This window comes from Phocoena phocoena, chromosome 13 (genome assembly GCF_963924675.1).
Source record: "Phocoena phocoena chromosome 13, mPhoPho1.1, whole genome shotgun sequence".
Classification (NCBI taxonomy): domain Eukaryota; kingdom Metazoa; phylum Chordata; class Mammalia; order Artiodactyla; family Phocoenidae; genus Phocoena; species Phocoena phocoena.
The window spans coordinates 63,239,160-63,252,198 of record NC_089231.1 but is presented as its reverse complement, the minus strand read 5'-3'; the positions used below and the strand labels follow the sequence as shown (position 1 = coordinate 63,252,198).

Sequence of the window (13,039 nt, the reverse complement as noted above, 5' to 3'; positions counted from 1 at the left end):
GCCCTGCCACCCCCCGTGACTGAGGTTGGCGCCTGTGCCGACCTTTGTAAGAGAGAGTCTGCAAATCGAGTTGCTATAATTACACACTTGCTTCTGTCCTGCCCTGTCTGCAGTTGTGAATAACCATTTGACTATAACTGTTTGCCCTTAAAACAGTCAGATGCACCACCTCGAACCAAAGCTTTGTGCACACTGGAGGCAGGTGAGCCTCACTGAGGCCTCCCCGAGTCCTTCCTCTGTCCCGTGTATGGGTGCAAGTATCCTGTGAACACAGCCGTACTGAGGGGGCAGAGGGCAGGGGGAGCCTATGCTGAGGCCACTTCTGGGTGGCCACCACCCTTTGTGTACCTCCCAGGTGGCAGCTGGGCCATGGCTCTAGGGGTGAGCCTTGATTGTCTGAACGCATAAAGCAAAATGTCCAAAAGGAAATGGCTGGTGTGTCTTTCTTCTGGCCATGGGGTGGTCCTTAATTGGCCAGAGCTGCCCTGAAGGCCAGAGCAGCTGAGCGGTGTCCCAACCCCACCCCTAGCTCTTGTGGTCACTAGGAGGTATGTCCCTTTGGGGATGGGACTGCAATGAGGGTGGGGAAGGGGAGTAGGGCAGCATCTCCCTCTGTGCTCCCCATGCCATGTGTACAGTTGGCCCTTGGCCACAAGGCCTGTGTCCCTTGTCAGACAGCAGGCTCTCTGCTGGGACACCGGGACTTTTGGCCACGCGAAGAACTGGGAGAACTGTTCCAACTGGGCCAATTCTTATGAGCGCTTCTGGCCCTGCCCCATTGCACCTGTGGTGAGGGTAGAGGAGAGTCCCTGTGTGCCAGGCTCTGAGTTCTTATCACAAACATTGGTAGTTCAGCACTTGTTTATTCCAGCCCTTGCAGCCCATTTTGGGGGTGAGGGGAGAGCAGGCCACAGGAGCCCACGGGGACAGGGGTCTTGTACCCTCTGTGGCTACTGCCTGAGTATGCCAGGCCGGGCAGGGCAAGGACTTGGGAAGCCCCAGGATTCTGCCCATGATGCAGTCTGGGTGCTGTTCTGGAAAGGCTGGTTTCTGCTGCCCCAGAGGACTAAGAAGCAGGGGAGGCCCTAGTTTCTGGTGGGGTGTCACCTGGGGGCCCTGGTGGGGGCTGGACTGGAGGATCCTGGGGCTCCAGGGCCCCCATACCATTGGGGTGCTCCACTCTCTCAAACAGGATGAGCATCTCACAGTGTGGGGTCTGCGGGAACAGGTCCACGGCCACAGCCTTAACTGGCCGGAAGGGACTGCCCTTCACCCGGTTCGACGGGGCCCTGCAGAGGCTGTATGGGAGGGAGTGCCATGGTCAACTGTGTGGGTACAGCAGGGTCTCCTGGGGTGAGGCCCCGTCCACCCATGCCCCACACTCACTCCACAAAGTTGCCCATGGCTGCCCGGGGGTTGCAGGAGACATACAGGAGTCGCTTGAGGTTCTCAGCTCTGCGGACAGCCAGGATCACTTTGGAATCTGGGGAGGCACAGACCCCTCAAGGGAGAGTCCCCAATGGCTCCCCCTCAAGGAGCAGACAGGGGCCCGAGACCAGGCAGCCTAGTGGGCCACCCTCTGCCTCCCCACACCACCCCTCAGGTGGACACCACTCACGTAGACCGGCGCGGGGTGGGTCCAGGATGGCCATGAGCTGCTGGGATGCCAGTCTGCTCACCAGTGCAGGCACCAGGTCCTCGGCCCTCCCGCAATGGAACTCAACGTTGCTCAACTCTGGAGGTGACAGAGCAGCAGCCCTGCCGTGAGGCCCGGGACACCCCCCAGAGATCTGCCCGGCCATGTTCAGAAGCCCCCAGAAGATACCTCAAGAAAACCCTTCCCTGCGGGGCAGCCCCAGGCATCGTGGGCGCCCAATAGGTCTGCACAGTAGGGGCCCTTTCTGCCCCCACCCCATGAGCCCTAGGAGCCACTGGGTGGGTCCCAGGTGCCCTGTGGAGGGACACACAGGGCCTGCCACCCACTGTGAGGCCCGCTAGCTCTCACCGTTGTCCAGGGCATTCACCCGGGCGTCCTCCACAGCCTCCTGGCACAGCTCGATCCCCACGACTCTCTTTACCTTCTGGAGCAAAAACAGGGCAGACTGATGGCACCCCTCCCCACCCCTGGACCTTCTGGGGGGCAGCGGAAGAGGACCTGGAACAGTCTGAAGTTATCTTAGGGGGGTCATGACAGACAGGACGGGTGATGACACAAGGGTGGGGTGGGGGAGAGCATGCTCTTGACCGGGGTAGGAGGGCTCACCCGGGCCAGAGCCAGGCCGATGGTGCCGGTGCCGCAGCACACGTCCAGCACCGTGCTCCCTGTGTCCAGCTGGGCCCAGTCCTGGATGAGTGTGTAGAGCACCTCAGCCGCGGGGGTGTTCACCTGGGCGTGGGTTACGCATCAGAGCAGCCTATCCGCTGCCCACCAGCCCCCCAGTGTCTGCATCCCCAGGTGCTTGTGCTCTTGGTCGCCCCCCCCCCCACTCCCTTCTCCACCTCTAACTGCTTGAGGGCCCCAGGGCCCCTCCGTCCACACCCAGTCTCCCGGCCCAAGAAAGCAACTCAATGCTGCCCCCCTCCCACCTCCTCGAAAGCTGGACCCATGAGACCCCTGCAGCACCAGATATCAGACCCCACCAGTGCCAGAGCCTGGTGTTGTGCCCACAAGCCACCCTCCCACAGGGTGGTCACCAGGGTCTAGCGAGTGGCCACGGTTAGTAGCCCAGCTTCCAGGTGGCCGACCTCACAGCCCTGGCAGCTCCCTGCCTGGATGCTCTCCCCTCTCTGCTGCACCAGCCCGGAGCCCAGGGATCTGGTCACCTGGAAGAAGGCGTGAGGGGAAATCCGGAAGGTCAGCCCCAGCAGGTCCTCGCGGATGCACTCGTCCCCGGCCACGTGCTCCAGAGGCAGGCCCTCTTGGCTGGGGGTCTTTCTGTGGGCGGGAAGGTGGGTCTATCGGTGTCACCAGTCCTTGGAGAAACCCGCCCAGCCCCACCTGGACTACTAACCGCTGTCCCTCCTCCACGAAGTAGAGGCAAGTCACCCCGCTGGTCTTGCCTGACCCCTCCATGAAGTGCTGTGCCAAAGAAGCCTTCAGCCCCTCCAGCTCCTCAGGGCTCAGATTCTGGAGCAGGCAATAGAAAAAGCCCATGAGACTGTGTCGAAGTCTGCTCTGGCCCAGATACCCCTCCCCCAGCAAGCCACCCGCTTGAGACCTGAGGGTGGAAGTAGGCAATGGCCATGGCTTGGCCACGGCGGCTGATGCGCACGGTCAGCTGCTTCCAGTGACCCGAGTATGTCTCCGGGTCATACGCCGAGTAGGGAGTGGACCTGTGGGAGCCACAGATGGCCCTAAGTCCCTGACATCTGCCGACCAAGATAGGGTGAGCAGCGTCCCTGCTCTCTCCTCCAGCCACACCCACCAGACCCCCCAGATAGGACCCAGGTCTTCTGCTCCCAGACTGCCTCGGGATGTCCCGGAGCCACCAGCCCAGCCACGTGTCCTCACCGGATGAACTCCTGGAAAGCCTTCACCACCTGCTTGGTGGCCCCAGGGATATGCACGGTGTCGAAGGGGGCTGCCACAGCACACGTCCCGCCCTTGTACTTGCCAAGCCGGCAGCCGACTGTGTTGTCTTCCCCATCCACCCCAACACCAACAAGAAACTCACATTTGTTCCGATACTCGGTCTGCAAGGAGAGTAGAAGGAAACAGAGATGCCCACCCTTACCCCAGCGGTCCAGCACTCGTGCATGGAGGGTGCACAGCAAGACAGCAGTGACCAAGGCCCTGGTTCCCCGCAGGCCCTGGCAGCCCAGGGTAAAAGGCTGACAACTAACATGCACTTGATGAGAACCATAAGCAGATACGCAGCAAGAAGAGAGATGGAAGAGCCAGGAAGGACGAGCTTCTGTGAGAGCAGAGGCCCTGACCTGCTGAGGTGATGGCCGGACCCCCTCCAGTGGGCAGCAGGCCTTGTTGTGTTTGTGCCTTTGTAAGAGCAGCCAAGGGAGCAGGGCGCGGTTGGTGCTCCCGATTTCCCTGCGGGGCAAAGGAGGGGCAGAAGTCAGGCTCCAATTGCCCAAGCACCTGGGCCCCTTTTTGGGACCTCACTGTCCCGACCAGTAACACAGGGTTTTTATTGGTTGGCTCCCCAGAGGGGTATCTGAGCAGGCTGAGCGCACAGGGAGCCGCCGATGGGCGCTCTGCCCAGGAGTTCCTGCACCCACACTCACTTGGCAAGCTTCTGCAGCACCTGTTCACACTCCAACCGCTTCCGTTCAAGCTGCTCCGCGTAGGGCATCGTCCAAAGAGGGGTCACCACATCAGCAATGCACGTGGCGGGCATGGCAGGTGGCTCCCCTTGGTCCTCCCGTTGCCTCTTCCGGGCCAAGGGGTCAGCCTTGGGCCTGGCCAGGCGCACGCTGAGCGGCCGGCCCTTCCACAGGGCGCCGTGCAGCACACACAGGGCTTTGTCGCGCTCGGCGGCGCTGCGAAAGGTCACGAAGGCGCAGGGAGGCTGCCCGAACAGCTTCGTCTTGTGGGGCTGCAGCCCGAAGCGGCCCAGGAAGCGCCGGACATCGCTAAAGCTGGCGTGGCGCGGCACGTTCTGAAGCTCCAGCTTGAAGATCTCCGAGGTGAACAGGCCAGCCCGGATGTAGCCGTAGGGCCCCGGCTGAGCACCCGGTCCCGCGGCCCCGGCCCCCGTGGCCTGCTCCTCCCCCTGATGGGGGCCCGGGGCCGCGGGGCTGCCCGGCGCGCTGGGGCCGTCCTGGCCGGGGCCCCCCACGCACGCCCGGCCCTGCGTGGAGACAGCAGACAGGCGGGCTGGCTGGGGCCCGCGCGCTCCGAGCCTCTCCCTCCCCGTCCCATCTCACCACCCGCCCCCGGCTCCACCAGGGTCTCCCTTCACCGTACTTCGCCGTCGAGCTCGTCACCCATCGTCCGCTCCGTCTGCCGCCTCGCCCGGGGCCTGGCACACGGGCGGCGCGCGGAGAGCGGCTGCGACTCGGTGAGGCCGGCCCTGCTCCGGCCCGGGCAGGGGCGGGACTCGTACCCTCTGCGCTCAGGTCCGGGTCTCAGGCACGGGCTGCGCAGCCAGCCAGGCAGGGTCCCGCGCCCGCCGCTCTCCTTGCCTGCCGCTCTCTCGTCAGCCGGCGCGCGCAGCTGAGGCGGCGCGTCTCTATCGTCCCCGCTTCCGGCGACGTCATCGCCACGCGCCGCTAGGACCCCCAGCACTGTCCGCGAGCTCTAGGGGCGCGCGCGGCCGCGAACGGAAGTGCGCGCGAGGGCCGCCGGGAGTGCGCGCTCCCCGGCCTCCGGGCGGGCCGGGCATGCGCTGCGGGCGTTTTGGCGGGAAGCGCGGGGCGGGCTGGACAATGAGAGTGTCCGCCGCCTGAGCCAATAAAGCTGCGCTGGTTTTGAATCGCGGCGCGTTTCCCGCCGCCGGGGTCAGGGGTCGGGGTTCGGGTCGCGGGGCGGAGGGAAGAGAGGGCGGGCGGGAGGTGCCGGCGCCAGACGCGGAGGAAGGAGCTGCGACCAGTCGCCGAGAGGCCGCGGAGCCCGCGACGACCGAGCCAGCCGAGCCGCCGCCGCCGCCGCCGCGCCCATGGCGGCCGCCAAGGTGGGCCAGGCTGGGTGGGCTGGGCCGGGGGCCGGGCGGGCCGGGGCCGCTGCCGGCGGCCACGTGGGAGGCCCGTGCCACCGCCAACCCCCGCCGGCCAGCGGGCTCAGGCGCGGGGCCGCGTGACCTTGGGGCGGCCGGGCCTCGCTCTCACTCCTGGCCGCCGGGCCGCGGGCAGGCGCAGGCCTCCCGCTCGATCCCCGAGGGCCCCGCACCGAGACGGCCCCCGCCCGCTCGCGGCCCGCGCAAAGCCCCATTCATCCGGTGCTGGTCCCCGAGCCGCCACCGGCCTCCGCTCCCGCGCGGCCCGTCGGGTGGCCTGTGGCAGCGGGGGCCCGGGGGTGGCCGTGCGGCCCGGTGCGATCCGGCCGAGGAGTCGGCGAAGGCCTGCGTTTCTGGGCAGAGCCCGGGAGCTAAGTCTGGGTGTCTTATCCTCCCGGGCTATGGATTGCCAAGCCACGTGCTCCGTGAGACAACCTAAAACATGATCCTTTGTGCTCTACAGTTAGTTCTTTGTACTGGATTAGAATTCTGTGGCTCTTGTGTGAATTCTTTTGAATTTTAAACGTAATTTTCCCAACCTAGGTATAACTGCCGGCAGAAATGTGAGTCCTGTATAAACGCTAGCAGACCCATCACAACTTTTTTTCCTCTTAAGCAAGAACACAGATTTTTCTCAATCAGTAAAAACTCAAAGGGTTGCCTTGTTTTAACGGTAGTGTTTCTTTCTAGGCCCTCTTTTCTCCATCATCGTGTCCTTAGTCTGTGCGTGGCAGTACCAGCATCTGCATCTTGCAGATGAGGAGCCTGGGGCAGTTTCTCCCCGGCACTGGGAGTTTCAGGGTTTAGGGAGATCAGTCAGTCTGTGCAGGTGTGGTTGTTGCATCTGGGGGAGGGTGTCGGAGTCCGGTGTCTCACTGCAGATCCCGGAGAAAAGCTTTGGGTTGAAAGGCTTTTTTAATCCCTTGCTTTGTGGTGAGGCCCTTCACTAGTAGGGATGATGGCTGTGGCCACTGGTGAGCTCTGGCGTGGCCAGTAGGGTCATATCTCCACCCTCCTCCACAGGACACTCACGAGGACCACGACACCTCCACCGAGAATGCCGACGAGTCCAACCATGACCCCCAGTTTGAACCAATAGTTTCTCTTCCTGAGCAAGAAATTAAAACGCTGGAAGAAGATGAAGAGGAGCTTTTTAAAATGTAAGTAAGTTGGTGTCTTTTCAGAAGTAGGCATTTTTAGTATAAGATAGTAACTGGTTTTTACGGGTGTCAAGGTCTTGGCTTGACCTTTAACCACACGGAGAGTTTTGTGATGGCTACTCCCACGTGGAAATCAAGGCTGTTGTTAGAATCAACTCATTCCTAGGTCCTGGGTGTCCCTGCGGCCCTGAGGCCAGTCCTGGGGAGGGCATGGGCACTCCCAGGTGTCATGTTACCACTGCTCTGTCCACAAGGGACATCTCCCCAAGACCCCTGTCCTTGCCACCCTTGCCTCTAAGACTCTCTCAGCCCCCTGCCGCTGGTTGAGCATTGGGTCTTTACTATTATCTTTTTTCCTTAAGTGTGGGGGTACTTTGAAGTTTATGAATTTCCAATTCAATACTTTTAGTATACAAAACAATGCCTGGAATTACAAATGAGAGTGGGCGGTGCTATAGTCATTAAAGTTACTCTTTAAAAATCATACGTGATTCTTGGTGCTTTCAACAAGAAGCTACGGTGGCCGTGTCACTTTGAAGCAGTGGTCACAGAAGCCGTGCATCCAGATGTGTGCAACAAAGTGACGGCACCGCGCGGACACGCAGGATCGCAGGAGACGCTAATGTAGCTACAAGTTAGTGGAAATCAGGGGGAAGCAAACTCTCCACCCATTCAAATTCTGTCCAAGATGCCAGGTTATGGTTTGAGTGCTTTGCTGTGGGTCAGGGGAGGGAAGCAGAGGGGATCCCAGCACTGCGACTCCTCCCTCTAAGGCAGGGAGGCTGGAGAGACCAGCCCCTCCCCACCACTCCCAAGGGTCTGGGGAAGGAGAAGCTGTCTGCACCCCTTGGGTCTCAGAGGGTGCTGGGCGGCTCCATAAAGATACTGGTTTTCTGGGTCTCTGATCTGCATAGAAATGCTGCTGCACCTCCTGGCATCCTGAGGGGGGTGGGGCCCTCATGATGGGCCTGGGACTTCTTCCTGAGGATGCATCTCCCTTGACAGAGTTGAGTTCGGAGAGCAGAGTCTTCCATAGGAAAGGGACCGGCTGAGCTGGGGTCCTGTGGGGAAGCAAAGGGCAGGGCTGCTCTGGACAGGAAGGCGGGCTGTTGGGCCAGAGCCTGGAGGCCTGAGCAGAGGCCTGCAGCCCCATCTTCCCAGCAGAGGGAAGGCTTCTCGGCTCCTGCCTACTTCCGTGCTGCCCTTGTGGCGCCGGGGACGCCAGGGAGCCCCCCGTCCCGTGATTGCAGCCTTGCCCAGGACGTGGTGGGCTCTCTGAGAGGTCAGGTCTTTCTGTTGGAATACGTTGCAACTTCTAGGAAATTTTTTCCTTTTTTTATTGTGAAGTAAAAACCTGGAGTTTGTTGAGCCGCCTCACTCTTTTGTTGACGTCTTGACTTGTGGTTCTGGGAGTAAAAAGAAAGGCAAGGGTGTCTCGTGACGCCGCAGGCGCAGGCTCATTCGTCCCCTTCCGTGCTTGCCTAACCCCTCGCTCAATGGCTTTCCTCAAAGGCGGGCCAAGCTGTTCCGGTTCGCTTCAGAGAACGACCTCCCGGAGTGGAAGGAGCGGGGCACCGGGGACGTCAAACTGCTGAAGCACAAGGAGAAGGGGACCATCCGCCTCCTCATGCGCAGGGACAAGACCCTCAAGATCTGCGCCAACCACTACAGTAGGTGGCCCCGGGCACAGTGTGGGGCGTCCAGGGAAAGCCACCTGCAGCTTGGCTGGCGAAGGGGTGACAGTAAGATTCCCCCCATTTCAGTCCCTTGGTTACTGGGCTGCTCTGGAGCCGCGAGTGTGTGTCTGGAAGCAGAAGTGTCCGGCGGGGCAGGGCCCCTCCTCTGAGCACACAGGTGACCCTGGCAGGAACCAGAGGGAGCAGCCCTGGAGGGTGATGTGGCCAGATGAGCAGGGAGGGGCCTCCTGGCAGCACAGTCCCCCGGCCTTCACGGGCCAGACTCCATGTCCCTGCCCAATGGTCCTCCCACCCTGCCCAGGCCATCGGCTCTGGCCTGGTCCTTGTCTTCCAACCCAATTTGAGGTGTTTCCCCGGGGGTTTTCCCTGACCCCCTGCTTTTCCCAGAGCCAGGCCAGTCACTGGGTTGTTTGCTGTGAGCTGCAGGTGGGTCCCAGGCCTGGTGCCCTGTAGGAATGCGGGATCACTGGGTGTCTGTGGGCTGGGATGACGCGCTCGGTTTAGAACGTGACGTATTCCTGGGGCTGGGCATGTCCTGTATCTCAGGAGGCTTCTGCCAGGGCCGTGGGGTGAGCGTGGCTCTGGGGTGCTCCTGTTTCTTGGGGAGCTCGTCCCCCTTGAGTCTGTGCAAGGTCTGAGGAGATGGACAACTGTGCTTATTCCCGGCCGTGGCTCAACCTTCTGTGACGTACGAGCAGGTCACGAGGCCCTCAGTGTCCACTTCTGGTGGCCTCGTTCCCCGTGGTGTCCCTGGACAGTGCAAGGCTGAGAGTGGTTGCCCTGGTCTGACCATGGCCTTCCTGAGTGATCACTCCACTTCCTGGCTTCAGCTCCTCTGCCGCTCCCCACTTTCTGTGGGCCAGGTCCCAGATGGAGTGGCCAAGCATGGACACAGCCACGTGGTGGGTGCCCTTCACTGGAAGGGCTGGGCGCACCAGGCCTTGTGGCCCATGTCTGCGCTGGGTCTGGGGGCTGCTCAGACAGGGGCAGGGCCGTGGGGCTGGGCGTGAGCAACCATGGTGGCATTGGAGGCCTTGGCTGAGTTGGGATTGGAAACCCTCGCTGAGGTGTCCTCGTGGTCAGGGAATGGGCCACCCTGTTCCCAGATTCGGGGCGGTCCTGGTTTTAAGTGAACATAGGATGTTTTCAGAGGTTTGGGTAAAATCCAGACCCCACAGGACTTTGTCTGAACCTGGTTGGCAAACCCCAAACCAGGCCTGTTTTGCCCCAATTCGGGTCTTCAGGGGTCAGGGTGGGTGGGCCAGCTTGACGGCTGCACCATCCTCATGGGGCTTCTCTCTCCAGTCACGCCAATGATGGAGCTGAAGCCGAATGCAGGCAGTGACCGTGCCTGGGTCTGGAATACCCACGCAGACTTCGCTGACGAGTGCCCCAAGCAGGAGTTGCTGGCCATCCGCTTCCTTAACGCCGAGAGTAAGCAGGCCTGGGCCAGCCTGCCGCTGCTGCTTAACGGTGTAGTGGTTTGGTTGCAGACGCCAGTGCTGTTGCTTTCCTGGGAGAGTTGACGGCAGCTGGGAAGCGTGTGGTGGGGACTGTTCCTGCCCTGCCTGATGGGCCCTCGGGGAAGGGATCTTGGTGCCCTCGAGGTCTTGCCCAGACTCTTGAGTCCATGACAGTGTGGTTCCTTTGCTGAGTTCACAGGGGCCTGTGCTGGCAGTCTGCCCAGGGCCGACCTGTTCTCTCACCATGGCCTGAGTGCCAGCAAGGGCAGTGCCCAGGCAGACCTCTCCCCTGCTGGGACATCTTTCCAGCTCGGGTTGTCAAAAGCAGCACCCAGTGGGCCCTGGGGGGTTGGTTGGGCGCTGGGGCTCAGCACCCCAGTAACTGAACATCCAGTGTTGAGTGGACCTCGCCTCTCCTCTGGGAATGGGGCCTGCAGGAGCAGAGAGCAGAGCGCCTGGCAGGAGCAAGGCTACCTGCCCTGCCCAGATGGGTGCCAAGTCAGGCAGGGAGGTGGAGGGTTGGGGCAGCCTGGGACAGGCCTTATGAATCTTGGAGTTTCAGACCCACCAGGACACGTACTCCTCACTGCTCAGGGACCTTAAGGGGGTATCTTTTCTCACCTCTGCAGATGCACAGAAATTCAAAACGAAGTTTGAAGAATGCAGGAAAGAGATTGAAGAGAGAGAAAAGAAAGGTGCCAGATGCCCATGGGGTGGCGGGCGCCCGGGGGGGCTCTGCAGACTCACTCTGCACCTGACTGCAGCCCCAGGCGGGTGCTTTTTCTGTCTGCCACAGCAGCATTCCGGGAGGCTGTGACCACTTTGACCTGTTAAGGGCAATGCAGCCACCCCGGTACACGGGTGCTTTCTGAGGGGCAAGCCAGCCACTGGGGCCCCGTGCATGTGCTTTCTGGCCTGGCCTAGCAGCCAAGTCATGACGTCTCCTGGAGTCTCCCAGGGGCTGCAGAGGCTTGGAGAGGTCCTCGTGGTCACCTGCTTACTCAGGGCCCCATGCTGGTCGCCAAGCATCCTGAGCGGGGTCCCAGGCGTGAGCACGTGTTTACCTGGAGGCACACAGGGAAGTGGTCTGTCCGCTGCCACGGGGCTGGGCAGAGCGGTGATTCTTTCTTACTGCATTCCTGTGTCTTGGCAGGATCTGGCAAAAATGATAGTGCTGAGAAAGTAGCTGAGAAGCTAGAAGCTCTTTCGGTGAAAGAGGGCAAGGAGCCTGAGAACGAGACCAAGGAGGTGGCTGAGGAGGAGCAATGAGTCGGCTCCCGTTGTGTTCTTTCTCCCTGTCTTTTCCCTTTTTCTTTTTTTAAATTTTGCCCTGCACCCTTCTTTTTGGTTTGTTTTTATTCTGTTTTGTTTTTACAAGGGACTTTATATAAAGAACTGACTTCCAACATTCAGGTTGTTTTTTTCTAAGTTTTTGCCCTAATGAAGACGACTTCAGAAAATCCATTACCCAGTCGTGAGAATGTACTGTGCTAACTTTCTTTTCCATAGTGGAAACACTTATTTATAGTCATCAAAATAGCAAATAAACAACACGTTTGAAACTTGCATGGAGGCAGGACCATGTGTGCGTCGGCCCCATCCTGGGACAGTGGGTTCCTGCCCCGTTGGCTGTCACACACGCTCTGCTGTGTGGCCTTTGGGCCGCGGTGCGTCTGAGCTGGTGCTGGTGCGGCAGGTGGCCTGGGGGAAGCCAGTGCTGTCCTAGAGACCTAAACAGCCCTGCTTTGCCCCATGGCCAGGAGCAGGGAGGTTTTTTCCTGGCCTTTGGGGGAGAGAGGAAGCCCACCAGGTCCCCTTGGCTGCGGCACAAAGAGACCTAGTGGGTCCCCTGCCTTCGGCTGGGCATCTTTCGTTGGCCCTCAGTCCTGGCAGAGCCACCTGTCCACAGCTCGCACATCTGGCCTGGTGCTGGGTGCAGGCGGGGCTCAGCCCCACAGCCATCCTCGGAGAAGACCTGTCTGCGTGCTCCTGGCCCTCCGTCTGGGTGGAGGCTGGGGACATCTGCGGGAGCTTTCAGTAAGGGAGGACTTCAGGGATGCAAGCGGGTTAGTGCCATTTGGAGTTTGTCCTGTAAGGCAGGTAGGCCTAAGCAGCAGAGAGGTTCTCCAAGCACACGGTCTAATGGCCTGTGTCCCGCGAGACCACCCGGGCTCAGAGGAGCTCCCACAGGGGAGGGGAAGGAGCCTAGCAGGAGCCGACCCTGGAGCATCTATCAGAGGCTTCCATCATGGCCCGGCCCTGGTCTGTCTTCCCTGTGTCCTGTGTCCCATTTAAACCTCACTTCCTTGGCACCTCTGGTGGAGGCACCTCCAAAGGAAGCCAAACTGAAGACCTCACTGGCCTTGGTCACGTGCTGGCATCCCAAGCCCTCGCTTGCTCGCCAGGCACCTGTGGTGGTCCTTGCCTCCCAGGGAGGCCCAGGGAGGGACGTGGAAGCTTTTGCACTTCCCCATTTCAGTCGTGATGCTGGTGGAGGTCACGATGCATTGACCGGAAAGGCTGGTGCTGGGCCGTGGTCCTCCAGGGAAGGGTGGTCAGACACCCCTGCCAGCACAGAAGGGACGTGGAACATCTCTGCTTTGGGCTGTAGTACATGGTGAATCCCACTTGCTGTAAAACACCAGACTGACTTCCCTCCTCTTGGGTGAGGAGATGTGTCTCCAAGGGGGGAACCCTGAGCGGGGCGGCCCCTCAGGGTGGCTGGGGCACAGCCGCGCTGTGACCAGGCTGCACTGCAAGGTGTGACAGCCAGGACGATTAGGGACACTGTGGGGGCTCCTCTGAGCCCCCAGCCAGTGTATGTCCAGGTGGACTCCCTGAGGCTAGGGTGTGTGATGGGGTGGGGGTGGGGCGCGAAATGGCCACTCTGTTCCAGGTCAGTCCCCTGGCCTGCAGCTCAGGCACTCTGCTGTGCTCAGGAGAGGACACCTGGGCCATGGCCTCACTGGGTCCACCCCACCCGGGACCCCTCTGCCCAGGCAGTCGGCAGGGACCTCTTCAAGGGGGACACGTGCCCTTCCTGCCCACGC

General features: G+C 61.1%; 2 protein-coding genes and 1 non-coding gene across 3 annotated transcripts; 2 read left to right on the top strand and 1 right to left on the bottom strand.

Annotated features, from left to right (window-relative positions):
• Nucleotides 1-1,066: 1,066 nt before the first annotated feature.
• Nucleotides 1,067-5,614, bottom strand: TRMT2A (tRNA methyltransferase 2 homolog A). Its single transcript, XM_065889481.1, has 13 exons — nucleotides 5,513-5,614; nucleotides 4,922-5,254; nucleotides 4,240-4,805; nucleotides 3,937-4,045; nucleotides 3,512-3,693; nucleotides 3,219-3,333; nucleotides 3,012-3,127; nucleotides 2,824-2,935; nucleotides 2,264-2,386; nucleotides 2,006-2,081; nucleotides 1,619-1,735; nucleotides 1,387-1,483; nucleotides 1,067-1,298 (listed from the first exon to the last, which is right to left on the bottom strand). Exons 1-13 carry the CDS (start codon nucleotides 5,612-5,614, stop codon nucleotides 1,067-1,069), a joined length of 2,280 nt encoding a protein of 759 aa, XP_065745553.1.
• On the top strand, nucleotides 5,352-11,401 carry RANBP1 (RAN binding protein 1). Its single transcript, XM_065889646.1, has 6 exons — nucleotides 5,352-5,627; nucleotides 6,693-6,829; nucleotides 8,342-8,499; nucleotides 9,832-9,960; nucleotides 10,619-10,684; nucleotides 11,143-11,401. The coding sequence occupies exons 1-6, from the start codon at nucleotides 5,613-5,615 to the stop codon at nucleotides 11,256-11,258; spliced, it is 621 nt and encodes a 206-aa protein (XP_065745718.1). The 5' UTR covers nucleotides 5,352-5,612; the 3' UTR covers nucleotides 11,259-11,401.
• On the top strand, nucleotides 10,727-10,852 carry LOC136133386 (small nucleolar RNA SNORA77). The gene has a single exon (XR_010656528.1). It is a non-coding gene; the product is annotated as a small nucleolar RNA SNORA77 (small nucleolar RNA).
• Nucleotides 11,402-13,039: the final 1,638 nt, after the last annotated feature.